This window comes from Equus caballus, chromosome X (genome assembly GCF_041296265.1).
Source record: "Equus caballus isolate H_3958 breed thoroughbred chromosome X, TB-T2T, whole genome shotgun sequence".
Classification (NCBI taxonomy): Eukaryota; Metazoa; Chordata; class Mammalia; order Perissodactyla; family Equidae; genus Equus; species Equus caballus.
In genome coordinates this window covers 884,421-907,151 of record NC_091715.1, presented here as the reverse complement: position 1 = coordinate 907,151, position 22,731 = coordinate 884,421, and the positions used below count along the sequence as shown (strand labels likewise).

Here is a 22,731-nt window from a genome sequence, read left to right as displayed (position 1 = left end):
GAGGACGCAGAACGGACACACTGATGGGCGGGTGATGCTCAGCATCCCCTCTTACCGGCTGGCTCGGCGTTGGTGCTGTGATGGTTTTCCATGTTGACGTCCCCTTGCTCGGCTGGAAGAGAGCACAAGAGGGTGAATACAAAGATAACACACCCTGGTCGTCATTCGTGGGCCGAACCGGCCCCGTGCCCTCCTCCCCAACCCTCCCCTCCGAAAGCCAAGTGAGTGAGCAGGAGCAAGACACCGCCACCCAGGAAATCAGAGCTCCAGGGGGGGCCTCGTGGGGTCCCCATTGCTTGCTCCTGGGTTATCTTTCCTTCAAGTTCCAAATTGCTACTGCAAAATTTTTTAAAACACGCATCGACGCCGACACGGCCATTCCCACACACGTTCTCCAAGGCATCCAGCATTCAGGAGACAGAATTCCAAACTCTCGAGAGATGCACAGACAAGATGCATTTATCTCCTTCCTGCTACGGGACAGGTAAACGGTGCACTTTCAACACGAGAGGGACCTGGGTGAGCTCACCAGATCCGTGACTTGTTTTCCCCCCCGGTCACAAAGCTTGCGTCTGTATCGAACCGCGGTTAGAACGCCTTGGCGAGCAAACTCGCGGCACGGCTTTGAATCCGGGCCACAGGAAAACGGCTGGCAATCCGGGTGAGGTTGATTCCCTCATCCGTAACCCCCGCCCCCAACCACGAAGCGAGACCCCCTTTAGACACCAACATTCTAAGATTAAAAAAAAGAAAGAGGAGAGCGTCGGAAGAGATCCGTAAAAGCATCGCACGGCGGCGACCGTGCACGTCCCGTCTTCCCCTGGCGGGGCAGGCGGTGGGTCATCGCGACGGGCACATTTCAGGGCAAACTGTCATGGCAAAAAGTCCTAAATTTGCTTTCATTTCACAGGACAACTAATTTCCCTACCAAAAAAAAAAAAAGAGCAAATGGAAACAGCAAAGGTGGTCGTTCTAACAGGGTTGAGAAATGCTCCATCAAACCTGGCTGTCCAGGGGAAAAAAAAAAAAAAAAAACTCATTGAAATCAACAAAGCATTGCAAGGCCAAAATCCACTGGTGGCAAAATTTATTTCCAATGAGTAAGAGGCATCTTTTGTTGTAAACACTGAATAGACATTTGGGGGGAGGAGGGCGGTATTCGTACTCCATATTTTGGCGTTGGCGTCACAAATCCCCGGCATCCGGGGAGAATATTCTGCAGGGACAGGTTTGGGGCTGTGCCTTCCAGGGAGCGAGGTGGGTGCATCCTGGCACGGGAGAGGTCTCCACCCTCTGGGAGCAGGAATTAGATTCAGAATACGCTTGGGGAAGGGAGCAATAATGTGGCACCGTCATTGGCTGTATTAAAATGCAGCTCTGTCTCCAGGACGGTTCTCCAAGAACCCCCAAGGCTCTGGCCGGTGGGGACCACTCTTAGCTGGAGCTGATGCAGCCCCGGCAAGGCCAACGTTGCAAAGGGAGGGAGCACACAGGAGCTTTGTGGTTGAGGATGCTCAGCCGGACCCCCCCGACCTCCCAGAGGAAACCTGTGCCAGCCCCGGGGACCCAAGCAGCCACCCCCAACGCCGTGCATCCCAAAGACGAGAACAGGTTCCCAGAGATCCACCATCCATGCCGCCGGCTTCAGCCTTCAAAACTCAGAAGGTCGAACACGCCGCATCTCACGATAAGATACAGCAATTCACGTGTTTTTCTTTTAGGCTCAGCGTCCGTCATTCGTAGCTGTGACAGCGATGCCAGCAATGGTGGCTCAGGCCGGTCTCTATGCTGGGGAAATACTTGTGCATATGCGTGAAACACACTTGGGGCCACGGCAGGCCCCCATCTTTACGTCATCCTGAGGGCGACGGTTCCCTCAGGGATGCGCAAAGATGCAAGGATTCTCAGCCGTTCACAAGATCCGGCCGCCCACCACTTCTCCCGATTGACCTTAAAAATGTGAAGATGGTGAGATTTGAGGGTTATTCCTAAATACGTGGGGTTTTTTCCCCCCCTGAGACTGGGAAGTTCCCATATTTGGAAAAATTGAGCAGAGAGAGAGAGTTAGGAACTGCTTTCATGGGAAGTGCAGTGATAAATGCAACCTAAAAATGCAGGGGCTGTGAAATCGGAGGGTTAAAAATTGCATCGGTGGCGTGAAGAGATGGAACCTTATAAGCGGAGCTGGCTTCACCCCAGGACACTGCAGGGCGGGTGGTGGCCACCCCGTGCCCTCCATCCTGAGTTACTGGCAAGGATGGACTCGACGGGGACAAACCCGATTAATACATGGAAGCCGCCCACTCCATTTCTTCCTGTCGGATTTAATTAAAAAGAAATCTGCATCTCTCGTCATTTTCTGAAGCAACCGGCGCCTTCCTACGACGTAACAAGCTGCCATGCGTCGAGAAGGGAGAAAACGCAACAGAAGTCAAGGTACGGAATCCGCTCTGGGAGAAGCACAAATCCGTGGCAATCGAGCACAAGAAAAGGACAGACGCCAAGGTTCGCTTTAGACGGGAAGATCTCGCAGGCCGCACAGGGTTTTCTGCTCGTGCCTACATCTTCTACGCGTCTGAAACGGAAGATGGAAAAAGAGAAAAGAAAGTAAACTTCCGAGAGGTTTGCTCCGGGGATGAGCCAAGGCCCCAGGCAGCAGCCACGAGCTGTTAGAAAGACGTCCTCGGGGCTCAGAAGGAAAGCGACAGGCGTTTAAAGAGCAAAATGCAGCGGGAAGCTGGAATCCGACGTGGACCCCAAAATTAAGGAGGGGACAGAGGGAGGGGATAACGGAGGACACACCAGTAGCTCATTTCACCAAAACCCCAAGACACAGCCCTCAGCCAACGATGCTCCAAACGGGGGGGGCGGACGTGCGTGAGCAACAGGAACCAGCCGCCACGCGCACGGCAAGACGCCTTGTCCACATCCAACGACAAAAGCCAGATGCGCTCTGGCAAAGCAGGCCAGGCTCCGTGTCGCCCGTCGCTGGAACCAGTTACTCAAAGCCAGCACGCTAAAACGCAAAGACGCCCATGGACCACGACCCCGTGTCCGAGACGGCATTAATGAGCCAGCACGCCTGCTGGAGACTAACGTTGCCGCCCATTCAACGGACGCTACGCGTTTCAATACCCTGACCAGGTCCTGGAAAATCAGGCTCCCCAAAAACGTCCGCTATTGCAGAATAATGGTTTCCCCAAAGCATGGTTTCTTTAAGGATGGAGCAGGCTGTGGCCACGCCCTTCTTAGGAAATGTCCAAGCTCACAATTTCAGATGGGCTCGCACATCCTAAACGTGACCATCACAGGAGGAAAACCCATAAAACAGTCCTGCACACACCCCAAAGGCTCTAGGATCTTTATGCTCCCCGTTCCTGGATTCCACATTTCAATTCTACCTGTGTTCATAAAAACGCGTCACCGAGACAAACACTGAATGCATTTTATAATACGGGTCTTTAAAAGCGGAATGTCTATCCGTGGAGTCAAGAAAATACTCTTCTGCCTTAAGAGTCTTGGTCTTCTAGGACAATAGCACCTAATTTTCTTTGTGCTAACGCTGTGCATTTTACCGGCTGGAGACCAAAGTGCCTAATTGTTGAAGTCACCAGTACCGGCTTCCTTCCCGGGTGAAGCTTTGCCCTTTGCCTTCTGCGTCTACATAAGCTCGAGATCATGAGCCCCATAAAAACCAGGAAGAAAACTCAAGACTTCAAGTTGCACCTCAAGCAAATTCAGCCCAAGAAGAAGACAAGATGGTAGACAAGATTCTAGGGAAATGAATTTAGCTCCTCGGTAGCATAAGTTGAATCCTGGACTGTCTTGAACCAATTCTTCAGAAAGGATGCTTTTATTTTGGAAAATGGTCGGTTCAACTATTTCTCCCCGACCAGCTTTCCATTTTCATGCCCGCTCCTACTCCCGCAATGCACAGAGGGCTTCAACCAAAGACCGAGACTCAAGGATGGGGTTGGGTGGAATGGACAGCACTTGGTTTTCCCAACTCTCGAATCCCATTTCCAAATATTGGGCGACGTCAAGTCTACTAGGATTCTTGGGTGCTTCCTGAATGCCTTGCTTGGCATATGAATGTGGACTAGCACCACAATATCCCAACGGTCCTACACCCCATACACAAGGTGATAGAAACATTTTTGCAATTCCAGAATCCAACTGGGGTTCAGCTACAGATGTTTAGAAAACTTGCCACGCATCCTTCCCTAGTTCAACACGCCTTTCTCCTGGCTGAGCATCACGCTCTGAGTTGAGCATCTTCAGAGAGGGGGAAAAAGGTAATTGAAAAGGAGACACGAATTCATTTTAACCTATTCATTTAACCTCTCTGCTATTTCTAGGAAAAGCAAGAGGAGATAGGTGTTTGGTGCCTGGTTACATGTGGGAAATGAGATGCCACTGGGCACCCTTAGCCTCTATGGCAAGAGGAGGGAGCTTACTTTAGGTCTCTGAATCCAAAGGCTGTTTAGGACTTTCGATGTCAGGCTATAAGTACCGTTTGTGGACCTCGAAGTTTGGAATGATGGAAGAGGAAGGGTAACCCCCATCCGTGTGGTCTATCGCCTCCATCAGCATCCGGTCAAACCTTTTGGGAATTTCCCCAGAGGCCTCAGGAAGTGGTCCTTTAGGCGGATGAGGTCAATGGCTAACTATGAATAAGGACTTAAGATCATCTTCAGGATGAGAAGTTCAGACACCAGAAGGCTCCTCGAAGAACGAGGGGTATCCACAGTCCATGAGACGCCCCCCCCCCCTACAAACCACATCGCAGCCCACCCTTTGTTAGTCCTGCAGGAACAAAGACAAGATGGAGACAGAGCCTTCCAAAGATGCATGCACATCAGCCGCGTTCAAAATAAGTAGAAGTCACTGACATCAGGGCAGATCCTAAGTAATTTAGGGACTTTTGCAAACAACGTCTCAAAACGCCCAAGGAGGGGGTTCCAATCACTGGTAAGAGTGACATTCTCCATATTCCATATTCCTCTATAAGTCGTATATCCCATCCAAGAACCTTCCTTAGTAAAAAGGGAATCTGCTGCCCTGTGTTTCGATTTTAATTCACTTGGGTGGAAAAACCAATATGGCGGCCCCCTGGCCATGGCTCTTCTCCCACTGATGATGAGGATGATGGTGACTCTAGACAAAGATGAAGAAATCCTAAGAGCGAACGTTTCTTCAACACTCACTCTCTGCCAGGCAACCTGTCAAGACTTTCACACACGACCTTATTGACCCACACAAAAACTCTATGGCGTATGGACTATCATCTCCCCCTTTATGGATGTAAAATCTAAAGACCGTGACCATGAGTAACCTGCACAAAGTTTACACCGCTGAACACAGGACGGCGCCGGGATCGAAGCCAGCCAACCTGATCCCAGCATTCCAGCGATTTCACAAACTATCAGTCACCTTCCACGTGTTTCATGCCAACCTGAGTTCTGCTTGGGTTTAGTTTTTTTTTTTTTGTTTTTTTTTTTTTAAGAAAGCACAGTTTTCAAGTTAATGAGGCACAAAGAGAAGGAAGCAGGGGAGAAGCCTTACCATTCTCTTTGAAACACAACTTCTTTTTCTGGTAGGCAATAAAGCTAGAGATGGCTCCGGCCACAGCGACCACGACGGCCCCCACGATGCCGGGGACCACCCCGGGGGAGTCGGCTGTGGGGAGAAGCACAAGGCAGTGTGACGGGGAGGGAAGACCACTCAAGGAGAGAAGACCGCAGGGCAGGGGCTCCAGCTTGCAGACAGCAGACGGTGGCACTTCCCGGCTTCTGCGGTCACGCGAGCCAATTCCTCATAATCTCTCTCTTTCTTTTTATCTACACGCATCCTGTTGGTTCTGTTTCTCTGGAGAATCAGCGGGGTGTAGAGACAGCGGGGTGACCGCCATGCCCAAAGCTTCCCAATGGGTATTTGAGGTCCAGCTCTGAGGTCCACAGAATAGCATCCCTCCGCCCACATTTATGGACTGAGCACCCAGGATTTGCTAAGCAGCGTTCCTGGTCGTGGGTTACCGGGAACAAAGACAGACAGCATCCTAGTGGGTTGAGGGCACAGGACGTGCCTCGGGTAGGTGACAGCAGGAGGTGGGCCCTCTGATTCGGTAGCTCAGGGACGACCTTTCGCATAAGGTGATGCCGAAAGGGGGGCCGGAATGAGGAGAGGGAGCGAGCCTCAGGAAGATGTGTAGGAAAGGCTACAGGTCGCGGGCAGGACACCCGACATCGGGCATTAAAATCGGATCAGCACATAGGATAGTAGTTTCGAGCTAAACTGGAACATGGTGGCATTTCCTCTGAGGACACGTGGACAATGCCCAAGGGTCCGGGAAAGAATTCCAGGTGATCCATGCTACGCGGACATTGACGTCCACGAAACAAAACCCCACTCTTTTAAATTGACCACATGCTTATGAGCGTCTACCCCGTGGAGATGTAAGAAACCCTTCTCCCTCCCTCGATGCGCTGTGGGCAATCCACGTGCAATGCTTGCACAGTCTTCGTACGGAACAAGGCAATCTGCCACATGACTAAGCTTTTGGGGACAATCACTAAAACCACGGAGCCACTCAGAAAACACGTCCTCTTGCCTTTATTCGGGGACCAGTGTCCGTCAGTGGAAAACGAAGAGAACTTCCCAACTCTAGCTGCCATATTTGAACCCTAAGCGTTTCCCCAGATAGAAAAGTCTTAGCTTCCCCAAGAGGAAGAAAAACAAATACTTTGCCGGGCGTCAGCAAAAACATCGCTTCTAACACCGACTGCCGGTGGCTGCTTTTGCCCTGCTGGACTTCAACGTACGCAAATCAGGGTCACATCGTAGAAAAGACGCTTCAGGCTTGGCCAACCCTCCCTGATAAAGCCACGTATCCAACAGAAGCTAGAAATGAGGAGTCCAAGAAGGATGGCCCGACATAAAAGTGCTAGGCGTACATCTTCTTGGGGCATTTCCTCCTGAGTGGCCTTCTCGTTCTAGGCAAGGATGACGAGCAAATCATCACCTCTGCAAGGAGAGCTTAGAATCCAAGATCGTGACCTTCAAAATGGCAAATCCATAAAATCAAGGGACGCTGCTCGCGTTTCTCTTTCCGAGATGATTCATCACACGTTCTAAGAATTTTTTTCTCCAAGAACTTTAAGAACGTTTCGAGACTATTCACCACACATTGAAGACTCCGCGTCTTAACGTTGATCAAAACGGCAGAGAGATGTTAAAAATCTTTGCCCGAATAAATATCTCATCTGCCAAAGAAAATGCTTAAAACGAGCAATTCGGCCAGAAGCAACGTGGAAGCGTGACCCGCCAATTTTTTTTAGGGACACGAGATACCAAAAGACGAAGCTACCGTCCTTCCTTCCTTTTTTCTTTCTCTCTCGTTTTTGAGTTTTTAAAGGAATTCTTTGAATGCTTATTTTTCTTATCCCTTATAAGGGAACGGTTTGTGACAAAGGAGAAGTGAGATAAACCATCTGTTCTTCCATGTCAAGAATACAACCAATCTTAGCAGCCAGGGGGATTTACAGTCAAGGCTCCAACCTCCTCATTTTCTTTGCTCAAGGACCAGAGGGAACCCAGGATCCGGCATAATGGGCTTCTGTCCCCAAGATCTGCTAGAGGAACGGACCTCACCACGTGTGGGGATGAGGTTGACCGGGGGGCCTGGGGACCAGACTATCGGGCTCGCATGCCAGCATCTGTGGGTCACCAGGCGGGGCACTTTTTAGGGAGGGAGGCTGAACTGAAAATGCGGGTCAGTCATGTCAGCACCCACTTGCTGGACATATGGGGAAGACCTCAACCGGCTACGTCAGCCACGCTCTTGAACACACGTGGCACGGAGAACCACGCCTCGTGCCAGGATCTGCAGGAAGACGGTGCAGATGCCAAGCGGCAGGTCAACCACGGCATCCCCCTTTTCTCGACAGCGTGTACAAGAAGCCCCAAAGGTCACAGACCCGGTGTCCGTACCTTGCTCCCCGCTGCCGTGACCCTGGCCTCCATGGCCACCGCCGCCTCCACCACCTGCTGCAAGAGAGGAACAAAAGCTTGTTGACAAATTGCATCAGGAAGATTTTTGGGAAAGGAAGGCTCACACCAAGGACGAGCTCCTGTGACCCTGGGTTGGGAAGGTATCTTAACAGAAACGACCATGGGACCGACTGATGAGGCCACTGAATACCACGGAGCCCTTTTCCTCCGTTGAGTGGGGACACCCCGCTCTGCTGAAGGCATTGTCCATCTCGCTCCCACTTGTCTGAAAACCAGGCTCAGACCGCTCCTCCCACGGCAGGTTCCAGAAGACCCAGCGAGTCCTGGATGCCTCAGGGATTCTGTCCCATGAGCTCGGGGAGCATCCCAGCCAGGGCCCTGGAGCCCACCGGAGACCCCGCCCATGACTGTGGGCGACCCAAGGTACATTCCTGTTGGCTCCCGGGACATACAAATATATATTAAGATAAACTATAAATACAATAAATGAACATGAGCATATCGTAATTATTATAAACATCTACGATTATCATTATGATCCACTAGAGGAGAGGTCTGAGAATCACCCTCCATCCACACGGGAAAGGAGGGGATTTCCACCAACTGTGAACACAGCTCCCAGGGGCCAGTCTCACGGTCCACACCCCAGACGCCTCTGCAGAAGGCAGAGCTCGCAAGAGATTCTCAGGCAGCCGGCGCTGACTTTGCTGACTTTGTGACTTTGGACCGTGCTGTGAGTCTGGAGAGGATGACGGTCATGGGGGACAGAGGCAGAAAAGAGACAGGCGAAGGGTTCGATTTACCTCCACCTGAATCCCCATCAACGAGGTCGGAATCTGAAAATCCACCTAGAAGGAAAAACACGGCGTCAGCTGTCGTGTTGGAATTGTTGGCGGTTGAGGGGAGGGAGGGTCTTGACGTCTGGGAGCGAAGGAAAACAGCACCAGAATCAAAAGTGGATCTGGGGAGACCCACAAAGCTACTACCTTACATATGAAGAAATCTTTCCAATATGCAATTACGATGAATGCCCACTCCATTTTAAAACTCCTGAAATCGGTCTTACCAAAAACGCTGCTACTAAACCTTGAAAAGATGACCTCAAATGAAACGGAAAAGTGCCTGTCCATCTTTGGCACGAATAGCCATAAAACAGTCCTAAAGGGATCTACCTGGTTCAGACTCATCGCAAGGATGGCCCTAATTTTTCACCCTCCTCATTGAGGGGGTGCAATGTTCTGCCCACCCCATGACCCTGGACTCAGCCAGGTGACTGACTCTGGGCAACCGGGTGTGAGCAAAATGCAGACAAAGAGATACTTAAAAAATAGCCTCTATGGGGCTGGGGCTTCCGCCCCTTGAGAATGAACCCACGGGAGGCGGGTGTAACAACGCGAGAGACACAGGAGGAAGACCCCTGTCAGCCCAGCTGAGGCCACCCCGGAGAAGTCCAGCCCGGAAGACCCACCAGCCGACCACAGACACACACGAGGACCAAGCCCGAATCAGGCAAGTCCAACCCAGACTCGTCAGACGCACCGATTTTTAAAGTTCTAAGCCACTGGGCTTGAGGATGGTTTGCCAGACGCCAATAGCCAGCGGATACGCACCCAATTTCACCCATCAGCTTAAGAGAACCTAGCATGACTAAGTAGAATTTATTCCATGAATGCAAAGGCGCATTTTCTCTAAAGACATCCTTCAATACCACGTGCCATAGTCATGGGTTAAAATTTTGAAAAAATGACCACCCGTGTGGATGACCACATGCCCTGATTTATTCCTGTTTAGGAAAAAAAAGGGAATTGCAATAGAAAGATAGTTCCTGAAATAAATACCAAAATTTTTTTTTTTAAAAAAAAAAAAGGCAATTTTCTTTTCTGTAAAGGCAAATCTCTGGGTTTTTGCTTCAAAGTCAGGAATGACAAAAGTCTCCTCTCTTCTTTCATATTTAACGCTGTCCTGGGTTTTCCAGCCAAGGCAGCATGATACAAATACAAGGAAATTGTAAAGAGAGGATATAAACATGAAAAAGGACAACATGAAAAAAATCATTTGCAAATAACACAACAGTCTTCTTAGAAAAGATAAGAAATGAAGGGAAAACTATTAAAAGTTACCAAGGGATCATCCTTAAGTAGTTACTTAGGAAAAATGAACAAAATCTGCTCCATATTACAGAAATAATGAGACAAAATGGACGTAAAAATGCATTCATAGAAACAAATAAAAACAGGGAGGAAATTTAAAATACATTTAAATATCCTAAGGAGAAAGAGTCACATAGAATTGAATCCCAAGGAAAAAGCTCAATTTTGCCAATATGTCAGCACGCCATGAATCAGTTTACAGTGGTGAACAATTCAAAGGAAAATAAAAAGAAGGTTTTCTTTTTTCCAAGAGGGGAGAGGGACAATGACAAAACGATTCCAAAGTCGAAACGAAAAAATAAAACAGCCACAAGCCAGCAGTGGAGCCACACAAGCATAAAGGACGCCACAAAGATTTCGAGTCTTGCTTGTCAAAAAACAACGTTAGAAACATTCAAAGGCAAAAAAAAAAAAAATAAGCGGGAAAATATTTTCATAATAAACGTTTGAAAATAATATCCATAAAGAAACGAGGCAGGCTTATAAACACAAAAGGAAATGCTGGATATCTTAAAAGTATAAGAACAGACATCCCAAGCCACCCAAACAGCCCAGAAAAACTATAAAAGTGGTCACTTGACGCCCTGAGTTTTCTTTTAAATTTCAGAAATAAAGACGCGAAACCAGGACAAGAGTGGCTGAACGTTTTCCACGATCTACAGTGACACATCGAAGGACGAAGGGGACACGTTCTGAGAAATGTGTCTCTAGGCAATGTCATCGTTGTGCGAACATCATAGCGTGAATCTACACAACCCGAGCTGGTCTAGCCTCCTACACACCTAGGCTGTAATGGGATTAATCTTAGGGGACCACCAGCGTCTAGGCGGTCCGTCACGGACCGAAATGTCGTGATGCTGTGCACCGCTGTATCGGACAAGGGGTTTGCCGGTGGTGATAACCAGCATGGGTGATGCTGTGAAGACACGGCCATTTGCACACACAGCGGGACAGACGCGGGGTCAACTGGTACGATTCTGCCAGCAATTGTGGAAAAACGTCAAAAACTGAAGGGGGTTCACCCACACTCGCCGAAACAATTTGACTTCTAGAAATCTCTTTTGGGGAATAATAAAAAAAAAAAAAAAAAGCACGCATGTGCAGATGGCTTAAATTTGCTTTGCAATTCATCGTTCTAAAATATCAGAAGAACCATAACCTTTTCAAAATGAGAGATTGGTTACGATAGCATTTAATTGCCATCGAAAGTTCGATGATAAAACTATTAAGTGATACGAGGAAATGTTGATGGAATATTAACAAGCAAAAAATAATGTCCTGACTATATGAACAAAAGATAGACACTTTTACTTAAAATTTATTTAATTGAAATTGACAGATGCACTACTGGACAGAATAACGTCAAAATGTCGACAGTGGTAGAACACGGAGTATTTATATTTTTCTGTGTTAAAAATTAAACCAAAGAAACCCATTCAAAATGTGAAGTTCCAACAACCATTCAATTCACTAAACTGGTGTTGGCCAAATTACTCTACCACGATGTGTCAGAAAAAGGCGAAAAGCTTTAAAAAACAGTAGCTTCTCTACGGAGAATGCGCAACGTGGATGCTTCTCTCCACATTGATTCCATATATTTGAACTCTTGCATTTCCATTTTTCAAGGTTCCATAAAATCTGGGAAGTATAATCAGCACGTTAAAAAATCAAATCTACTCAAAAAACATCTTTTTGGAAACCGCCTTCCCCTGCTGGGAGATTGGCGCGACCTTGCACAGGGGGTCCACCGTGAGGAGCACCTGCCAATCTCCCCTCAGCGGAGGGGGAAACCGCTGTTCTCTGGAAAACACACCGAGGGCCCTCGGGGATCGGGGGGGTCTTACCAGATGATCCAGGCTGGTTGGGGTTTGGAGGAGGTCGTGGCTTGGGTGGGGCGGGTGGCGCAGGGTCATCTGCAAAAGACGAGAGTTGCAACGATGAGCTCTTTGCCGTCAAGAAAACAAAACACCCATTTGCACACCGATGGTTTACCAAACAGAAATCGGAGTGCGTCCTTTCTCACGGTGGGCGTACCCACACACGCAGCCCCCTGCCAGTTTCTTTCCATCGCCATCCAGCGGGAACACTTCACCTCACCTATTTCCGACACAAACTAAAAGCAGGCGTGCGGACCAGTGACAGAGTTTTCGGGGCCCAGGGCAAAATGGAAACGCAGGGCCCCTTGCTCAAACGGTATGAAGAATTTCAATATGGCGGCCACAGAGCATTCAACCAAGGATGGGGCTCCTTCCGAGTGAGCGACCACACAGGTCCCACGCCCACGAAGCGAGACCACTCATGACTGCTTCATGGATTTTGATGTTGATTACATTTTACCTAAAAATGTATTTTTAGGGAGGAGGCTGGAGGGAAGAAGCAAGAATCCCAATTAGCACGGTGGTCGCACCGGGTCATTCTTTTTATGTCTTCAGGCACAATGTAGAAATATTCTTGTTTCTGTCTTGTCCCGTTGCGGTCAATGGGAATCCTCATCGGATGTTGATATTTTGGAAAATTGTTTATTAGTAGAAAACCTTTTTTTTTAAATTGATTTATCCTTGTGGTCCTACAACATCTCCGAGAGCCTGTGTTCAGTCGGTAGCTAATAACAGTTGACACCCCATAAGCCTGGTGCCTACTGCCGATGACAACCACAAACTGTGTCAAGCACTCTGCTTGACCGTAACCATTCTGCCAGAGGACGTCCTTCTGTGGGGTCAAATATAAGGGATGCCCAAAGTACAGCCACCTATTTTCTGAAAACGAATGAGAAGCAGACGCCACCACTACAGAGTTTAAAGAATGGGAAAACCCACAGCCCTGTGTCCGTCAACCTGAACAGCGGAGTCACAGAGGCGACAAGAAAGGAAGTTTCATGTTGGTTTCGGTCAAGAGAAGTAGAGCGTGGGTGCATATTCCCGACTTTTTAGAGTTCAAAGGATGCAGGGAGAAAGGAGGTCTTTTAATTGGCAGTGGTTAACTGAACCCGTTAAACTCGATCCTGAGTTCAGTCTACACAGGCTTAGAGTGTTAGCACATTCTACAGAGCCGAGCCCCGCTCTGGCCCTCGGGACCGGCTCTCACTGAATTCCTCTCATTTCCTCCCTTCTTTCCTCTTCATCTCTTCCTTCCCCTCCTTTTATGGCCCCACGGACAATTTAATTAACATCTTGCCTTCCCTAACCCCACCCGGGGAAACCCCTTTTCTGGAAATTCTGGCTCATTCTCACTTTCCGCTGTTTCTCTGCACTTTTATGACCGACAACGACTCCATAAAAATATGCTCCGTTGCTCTGTGCGTCTTGAAACCTTGAAATAAACGGAATCCCGCTTTCACCCACAAAGAGAGAGAGAGAAGTCTCTTTGAAATGATCCTAATTTCACAATAATCACCCAGCCGGCCACAGAGGAAATTTAAACGAGGTACTCACTGCTTCCTCCACCCCCAAGGGCATCTTCCAAATTGAAGTCATCGTCTAGAGGAAGGGAAACCGGTCGTTAATGCCGAAATTCTGGGTGAACCCCTTACTCCACACAGACCGAGCTGGAATTCCAGCCCCGCCGGCCCATCACCGCCTCCAGGGACCTCCAACCCCACCATCACCCCTTCCCACGTGGTCCCCAACATATGCAAGGCGGACACGAAGAGGTCCGCGGCCAGATTTGCCATGGAGTGCACCTAAAAAGCGGTTCTACTGACTCAACCAAAGGAGGCGACGATTCCTGATGCTTCCAGAGGTTGCCGCCTTAGTTTTCAGAACTTTTCAAGTTCTAGCTACGTCTGGGGGGGGCACTTGGGTATCCGCCCAACGCAACGTACTGAGCTGTTCTGAAACCCGAGTGGGAGCACCGTCTCTGCCCCAAGGAGGGCGTGACGGTGCAGATTCCGCCGTTCAACAACGCCTTCTGCGGCATCCTCTGTGCGCCTGCACGGTCCCGAGACCGGGGTCTGGACCAGGCGGATGCTAAGTCCTTCACTCCTGAGATGACTTTCCACAGGGAAGCCCAATAACTAAATTCAGAACTAAATCGAACAGAACTATTCAAGTTAAAACAAACTCAGACAGGGATAAGAGCTGCATAACTCTGGGCATCAGTTTTACTCCCAGTGGCTAACCACCAATGGACGTGACCTTCGGGCAATTCCATTGTACATCCTTGGTTCCCGACTTTTATCTAAAAAGATCAGTGACAAACAGCAACAACGTCCTAGACGCTGAGATCTGAGTTTGTGCGGGGCGGGGGGGGGGTTCCATGGGGGTCTCGGAGCCTAAAATTGTTTCTCCTAAGCAACGAGTTTCCAAAAACAGGAATGGACACTCAAAGAAGAGCATCCAGGGGGGTTTTGCAAATGGCCCAAAAGCGTCTCCCAGAGGCGTCAGCGTCCACTCTGTTACGGTAACCGTTGCACTTGACAGTGTCAACGATGTCACCACGCAACTCAGATATTAACCAGACCACATCTGCAGCCCCACGTTCCTCATCTTTACAGCTGTTGACATCTCGTCCAGCCCTTAGGGAAACTGAGGCACACGAGAACGATTTCTCGGCATGCTAGGAACGTTCGCTTCTTACCGGCACCGGGTTTTTTGGGGGGTGGAGGAGTCGGTTTCTTATCATCCTCTAAAGAGAAAAGACAGTTCAGTCAGTAAAACTTGCAGTCCAACAGCCAATTCTCAAGCATGTTCCATTTCCCTAAAAACAGCCGGGAGAATGCTGGAAGCCTCGCTTTTCCTGACGGCTCAGGTAGCGGCCGAGGACGAGAAGACTCTTGAGCCCCGTAGGGCCCACGGCGACAGGAACAAAGGCTGACGTCGGCCGCGGTTGACCCTGAGACCAACGCCTCCCTCCCACCTCGTGAGGCCGATGAGGCTGTGCGCGAAAGAGGGGGCCAGGAGAACGTGAATTCAGCACAAAGACGACGTGGAGAGCCCCAAATCTGCCCGGGAGAAGGAGAGACGCGGGACCCCTGCTTGAAATACCACCTTTATTATGTGGGACGCGCTCCTTGCTCCACGGAACCCTCACCCAGGGCCACCCCGTCTGGGAACCGAAGCAGACCAAGTGGAGTTTGTAAGGACCAAGGATGCCCCCGACCACACGCATCTCTTCCCAGGGGCCAAAAAGGACTCCATCATTAGGAATAAGATTGTCCGCGTTGGTTCTTGGGGACTACTGTTTGTCCCCATCGTTCCAACTGCAGCCTTGTGCATTGGACCACAAGGAGTTTAAAAGATGTCCTGGGTTGAACACCGTGCCCCGCAAATTTAGGCAATATTTATGCCTTTGGAAATAGGGTCGTTGCAAATGGCGCTGGTTAAGATGAAATCCTACTGGATTGGCATAGACCCTTATAGGTCTGGTGCCCTTAAAAGAAGAAGGAAATCTGGATACGTGGAGACACAGACACAGAGGAGAAGCCACGTGAAGACGGAGGCAGAGACGGGAAGGAGGCGGCCCCCAGCCCAGGGACAGCGCCCCTCGCTCCCTGGTACCAAAGGGTGCCCACCGGGGACAGCCCCGTCCTTCCCCCAGGGCCTGGCAACTCTGCTCGGCATTGGTGACCACCACAGGGTGTGTGAATGATTTCCCGTTGAAATATATTTACTATGTTCCAAGAAAATATTCATTGCACTCTCAAAAGCGGTTTTCCTAGCACTTACCAAGAACGGCGTCTGACAAATCAAAATCTCCGTCTAAAAGAAAAAAGAGTCCGGTTAGAAATAAGGAAAGTTAAAAGTAAACTCGAAAATTAAGAAAATAGTAAAAAAAAAAAAAAAAAAAAAAAAAAGCCCGGTATTTTTGCCAGATTTTATAATGGCCGTGGTATGAAGCGGCTTTTAAAAGGCAGAATGCGTTGTGATTTCTCCTCTCATTCTAAATAGTCACTGTCACACTTCCAAGTAAGAACGTTAGCTCGTGTTTGAAACAATTGATGGTCTTAGAGTTTAGCAGCCGTCAAAGTCGTGGGAAAACATGATAGTTCTGCACGCGTGCTATTCTTTCAAAGGAGATCCTTGGAAACAGGTGAGCGACAATTTCCAATACACGATGGAAAAAACATGCAGAACAAATGCGTCCTTTTTATGAGCACCTTCTCTGGAATGACACAACCAAAGCATGCTTCTTGGAGAGGCACCAGACAAACCCAGAAAACCGTGCAAATGTTTTTCATCTCTGCGTGTGGTGTGCATATGTGTAAATGTGTGGCCTGTACGTGTGCATATGTGAACGCATGTGTGGCTGTGGTGTGTGCACATATGTGGAAGCGTGTCCTGTGGTTTGTGTGTGTGCATACGTGTATACGTGTGGCTTGTATGAGTGTATACGTAAAGGCATTTGTGGGTGTGCTGTGTGCAAGCGTGTACATGTGGTTCGTGTGCATGCATGTGGCGTGTATATGTGCATACACGAAGGCAAATGTGGGCACGCTGTGTATCATACATGCAGGTGCATACTCACGTGTGCATATGCAGACGTGTGTGGTTTGTATGTGTGTACATATGAAGGCATGCAGGTGTGGTGTGTGCATATATGTGCAAGTATGTTCATGCATGTGTGAAAGCATGTGTGTGGGTGTGGTGTATGCACATATGTGTAGTTGTGCAATGTGGTTCATGTGTGTGCATGAGTAGACGTGTGTGGTTTGTGTGTGCGTGCATGTGAAGGCATGTGCGGGCGTAGTGTGTGTACATGTATGCGTGTACATGTGGTTTGTGTGTGCACGCGTGTGGTTTGTATGTGTGCATCTTTACAGGCATGCGGCTTGTATGTGTGCATATGTGGCGGTGGGTGTGGCTGGTGTTTGCACACGTGTAGCTGTGGCATACGTGTGCACATGTATAGTGTGGTTTATATGTATAAACACGTGCCAATACGTATCCGTGTGATCTGTGTACATATGTGCAGGTGTGGCGCGTGCCCGTGTGTAGACACGAGTTATGTGTGGTTTGTGTGTACGTATGTGCAGACGTGACTGTGAATGGGTGGGGTGTGTATGTGTTTTCCGGTGCCTGTGTCGGGGCAGGGCGGGCAGCGGCAGCTCTCAGGCAGAGCCCGCGGTGGCCCCACACCAGCACCCACAGGGGGCTGTGCCCACAACCTCAGAGCCTGAAACGGCCGTTTCTGCACCTGCACACACGCCAGACCAAAAAAGAGCAAACACAGTGACAGCTCTTCCTGCCACAGGCGGCAGAGTCCCCGAGGCAGCAGGCGGGGATCAACTCGTCCTGGAGACCCCCACGGGCACGTGCTTTCGCAGCTCACGATACACACGTGCCGTCACGCACGTTCACGCAGAAGCCCACAGCGGTCTCCACTCCCTCTGTGCGCTTCCCCCAAAAATGACGGTGCCCTGAGCTTTCCCAGAGGTTCGCCTTCCCTCGCCCCTGGGGTGACTCCTCATCCCGCGGGCTCGCCCGGGAAGTCAGGACAAGTGGCCCGAGACAAGGCAGTTCCAAGAGGGGACCACGTAGATTTGGGGGGGAAAGGGGGACTTAGAAAGAAGAAGCGGAGAGGGCTCTTCGGAATGCTAAAAACCGACCGCAACACACCAGAACGTAAAATACAGATTTTTACACGTTACCCTCCCAGTTCCTATGATTTTATCCTCATAAAGAGGATGGTCACGGGCGGAACCACTGAGGAAACAAAATAAAACAGATGATCTCTTTATATGGACTCATGTATGTATGTGCACGCATGTGAATATTGCATGTGGACATGTGTGTGATGTGCATGTGTGCATTGCATCGACCATGAGTGTGCATGTACATGTGTCTGCATTACACATGAGCATGTGTGTATGTGTGTGCATAGGTGCATTGCATGTGTGTATGTATTGTATGTGCATTGCACTATGTGTGTGCATTGCACATGAGCATGTATGTATGTGTGTGCACTGCATGTGCATGCATGGCCTTGGCCGTGTGTGTGTGTGCATTGCACGTGTGTATGTGTGTCCATAGGGACATTGCATGTGTGTACGTGTTGTGCGTGCATTGCACCGACCATGTGTGTGCACTGCACATGAGCATGTGTGTGTGCATTGCATGTGTGTGCACTGCCTTAACCATGTGTGTGAATGTGCATTACACGTGAGCATGTGTGTATGTGTGTGCACAGGTGCACTGCATTGAGCATGTGTGTATGTATTGTGTGTGCATTGCACTGATCATGTGTGTGCCCTGCACGTGAGCATATGCGCATGTGCATGTGTGCATTGCCTTGGCCGTGTGTGTGCGTGTGTGCATTACATGTGTGTATATAAATGCATGCGTGTTGCATGTGTGCGTGCATTGCACGTGAGCATGTATGTACGTATGTGTGTGCACATGTCGGGCTGGCTGCTTGCTAACACCGTGTCCAGGGCCTGACACCTCCCCAGCCCAGCTCGGTCCCTCCCAACCTCCCCCTTGCCTCCTCCTCCTCGGCCCGCCTTCCTCCTGGATTCATCACAGCCACTGACCCGGAAGCCACTCTCACCAAAATGCTGCCTCCGCTCCCAGCCCCACCTGCCCTTCCAGCGGCCCCACCCGCTTTGACGAGGTCACAGCTCACCTCAATGCCCTCCACTGACCCCCACGTGGCCCTGACACAACCCAGCAACAGCAGACACAACGGGGATGCAGGGCAGACCCTCCAACCACCCCCGGAGCCCTCCCGACTCCACCCCCACCCTGGGGCTGCCTCTGTCTGCATGGCTCCCCTCTAGAGCCCCAAGGTCAGCCAAGGCGGGGGCGTCCAGGGCAGGTCTGAGAGTGGACGGGAAAAGAAAAACCATGTCCCTTCTCGGCTTCCACCCTGGCCCCCGCCCTGTGAGAACGCCCTCTCTCCTGCAGCATGAGCTTGTGTTCCAGCCTGATCTCTGGGCTGGCCCCACTCAAGACCACGGCGGGGCGAGGAAACCACACAAAAGACCCCCCCCCCCAGCACTCAGCTGGGACATCCCCCCCGGACCCCATCTCTCAGGACCCTCCTTGCCCCACGGGGGACCCACCTTCTGGAGACGCAGCCCCACCCTCACCATCTGAGGCTCCCCAGCACCGCCCCATAGAAATCTGGGGCCAGGGCAGGTGGCCAGCTCTCGGTTTCATGCAGCAAGGGACCCCTGAGTCATAAACAAGCCATTTAACCCCCAGAGGCTCGGGTCCCGTGGACACCTGGAAGCCCAGTTTCTGTGGGCACAGGCGGGGGCTCCCCGACCCGGGCACCCACTGCTCCCCAAACTGGGGCCGACGGATGTGCAGAAAAGGCCCCCCGCCACACAGACAGGGAGCCTGCCGGAGAAGCCGGGTGCCCGCGGTGAACGTCGAGGCGTGACCAGGCCTCCCCGGGAATTAGCGAGCAGCCCAAGTGTCAGCAGAAACCCGTGTGGCCTCTGCGGTTTCCCCCCCCCGGCTGCACGTGGTGTGCGGGACGGGCAGTGACTCAGGCAGGGAGAGGCCACCGCCCGCCACCCGGACGGACTGCTGAGTCACCCTTGAAAGCGCCTGCCCCTCTGAGACATACTTTCAACAATCAATGATAGAAATTACAAATGACACAAGGTATACTTTACACACAGAACTCGTCAGTTAGATAGAGAAGCATCTCAAAGTAAAACGGAATAATTATAGAAATACCGTTAGAGTAGAAATAAAATATAAACGTAAATGATAGAATTTACAAATTCTGTAATCTACAATTTATAGAGAGAATTTACAAATTCTGTCGTCTATAATTTATACATAGAATTTATAAATTTCATAAATAAGTATATAAAATTAAAGTGGAAATAAATTATGGAAACAAAATTAGAATAGAAATACATTTATAATAAATGATAGAAATTACAAATTGTGTAATTTATAATTTGTACGTAGAACCTATAAATTATATAAAGTAGAAATAAGTTATAGAAATGACATTAATATTTAAAATAAATTATAGAAGTTGCATAATTATATGTCATTATAGAAATTGCACAATTATATGTAATGATAAATTATATAATTTATAACTTATGCATACAACTTATAAATTATATAAACAAATATGTATAAGTAAAATAGAAATGAATTATGAATATGAATGAATAGAAACAAACGTGTATAAATAAAATAGAAAATAGACCAGAAATAAAACTAGAACAGAAACTGACTACACAGATTTATAACAGCAAATTATAGAAATTATAAATTACATAATTTATACATAGAACCTACAAATTATATAAACAGATGTATAAGTAAAATAGAAATAAATGACAGAAATCAGAATAGAATAAATAAAGAGTAAAAAGAACAAATAAAAGTAAATAATAAAATCAGAATGGAAATAAAAACGAGGCAGTTAGAGGGTTCCTCGGACCTTGAGATTTTCGTAAGCATGACAATAACACAACGATTCCACCATCGTAACAGCGGGCCGGGAAGAAGTTTTGGGGCGTGTTCTGAGCTTGCCCCTGGATGTGCCCGGGGCTTCCTAGATAACCCAGTTCATCTCCAGGACTCTCCACTCGGGGTGGGCGAGACGGGGACCCCACCACTCGCCCGGCCGCCCGCGGTCAGCGCCTGCGCCCGGGTCCCCACCCCGTGGGACGGTGGCACCTGCCCCCGGCCACTCCACTCCCGACTCCCGTCTAGCTGCTTTCTCGTGCCTTCCCTCCTCCCTCCCTCGCTCCCAGGGTTCCTGCGAGCCCCCCCTAAAAGCAGCAGGTGCAGAACACCGTGCAGACAGACCAGGCGAGGACACGGCGGCCCCGTGCGCGCTCTGGGCTCCGCGTCCTCGGACACCGGGCAAAGCTTTTCTGGAAACAAAGAGCCAGTCACCTGGCCTGCCCCTGAAAATCCTGAGTCCAGATTTTCGGGGGCTCGAGGCGGGGTCCCCTGCCTACAGACAATTCTAGTCCAAAGGCCCTGGGAGACAGAACAGAGGTGCAGGTGGCACCCCAAATTCTCCAAGTGAGGGACCCCAAGGGGAAGCCGTCACAGTGGTCAACTTCATCTCCAGCACCCATGCTCCCTTCCACTGGCCACTGCCCACCCCCCAATTCGGGCTGGCCCCAAATCACCCGTCAGATGGCCCCAAACTTTATCAGATCATGAGACTTTTGTGTCTCCGGAAACTGGCCCGAGGCCCCAAAATAGACGTGACAGTTCTGTTTATTAACCACAGTGAATTCTCATTATTGGTGGGAGTGAAGTTCTGTAAGGGTTGCCGGAAACGCTGTATTCACCAATATTCAACCACTGTTTTTAGAGAAATACAGGGTTCGGTTCCTGCAGCCTCAGGTCACAATTCCATTAGTCAGTCAACTCACCACCTTGTTTTATGTGTGTTCCTGTCTTTAAATACTGAACTCAAAGCCAAAAGCACTACGACTCTCACCTGGCGTAAGCTCATGTCACACATGCATTTTCTCCATAAGGCACCTCGCAGCCTTTTTGTGCTTTTAGGAACACAAGATAGCTCCTCAGCACTGTGCTTGGGGGCCATTTCAAACAGCGAAATCTCCAGCCAAAAGCACAAAAATGTGGCACTAAAGAGACCATGAAAAGCACGGCTGTCGACAGTCTGAGAGGTGAAAGGTGACCGAAATTTTCTGCCACTCCATACGTGTCCGAGAACTCAAAGAATATTCATTTGGGAGCTAAGAAATAAGTTTCAGCAAGGAGGTGAATTCACAAACATGGAATCCGCGAATACAGAGGATGGACTGTATTTCAGTTCAAACAACTTAACCACAGCACTTCCTGCGGTCCTGTCCAACAGATGTAGCCATGCGTCCCTCAAAAATTTACAATCACCCCAGCATCTTCTGAATGAGTGTCAGGGCCCTGGGAGTCACACAGTTTGAGCATCTGGGGCCTTCATTCAGATCCTCTCCTTGGCCATAAACACCGATCCCTTTTTTCCAACACCAGAAAAAACTCCTATTCATGCCTCAAAGCCCTGAGAAAATACTGCCTCCTCTGGGAAGCCCTCCATCCTCCCTCCCAGCCAAGCATTTTTCCACAGGTGATTGCTGTGCATCTTACAGTTTGACTGTAAGCTCTCGGTTCTCGACTCTGGCTGCACCTTACAATCACCCGGGGGAGATTTCTTAAGTCTGCAGGCTCAAGCCGTGCCTCAGGCCAATTGAATCAGAAAACGCAGAGGCTGGGACCCAGGCATCCTGGGATGCCAATGTGGGGCCAGTTTGTATAGACCCCTACTCAAGGTTTTTAATTCCTTGATATGGCTTGTCCCTTCCCTCCCAGCCCCGTTGCCTTGGTCCAGGCTCTGCCAACAGCCTCAGTTTCTCCAACCCGCTCTCCACGCTGCTGACCACAGCTGGGTCTTCTGCAGGTGAGTGAGAATGTGCAACTGTCGGCTTAAAACCCTCCAGGTGAATCTGAAACCCACATCCTGGCAACTGAGGCCATGTATCACGTAGCCCCTGCAGTTCTGGCTTCCTCTACTATAAGCTTCTCTTCCTGGAAACTGGCTGCCCAGGGAGGTCCCTCGCCGCAAGGAGCCCTGTCTGACATCCAGGGGAAAGCGTGGTCCCCACTCCCCTTTACGACACTGCAGCAAAAGGAGTGCACCT

At 49.7% G+C, this 22,731-nt stretch overlaps 1 protein-coding gene across 12 annotated transcripts in view; it reads right to left on the bottom strand.

The window, feature by feature from the left end:
• Positions 1–22,731, bottom strand: part of CD99 (CD99 molecule) — a 38,154-nt gene that overhangs the window by 4,498 nt on the left and 10,925 nt on the right. For 2 of the 12 annotated variants that reach the window (XR_011434564.1, XR_011434566.1), the window contains exons 2-9: positions 15,824–15,856; positions 14,736–14,783; positions 13,592–13,636; positions 12,005–12,073; positions 8,814–8,858; positions 7,990–8,046; positions 5,566–5,679; positions 56–2,575 (exon numbers count right to left, since the gene is read on the bottom strand). Coding sequence is in view for 8 of the 12 variants with exons in the window: in XM_023633870.2 (XP_023489638.1) it covers positions 56–112; positions 5,566–5,679; positions 7,990–8,046; positions 8,814–8,858; positions 12,005–12,073; positions 13,592–13,636; positions 14,736–14,783; positions 15,824–15,856 (468 nt within the window). In the remaining 4 variants the exon portion in view is untranslated. The remainder of the gene's footprint in view (positions 1–55; positions 2,576–5,565; positions 5,680–7,989; positions 8,047–8,813; positions 8,859–12,004; positions 12,074–13,591; positions 13,637–14,735; positions 14,784–15,823; positions 15,857–22,731) is intronic. The other 10 variants (XR_011434565.1, XR_011434567.1, XM_023633870.2 and 7 more) reach the window with 5 other exon arrangements.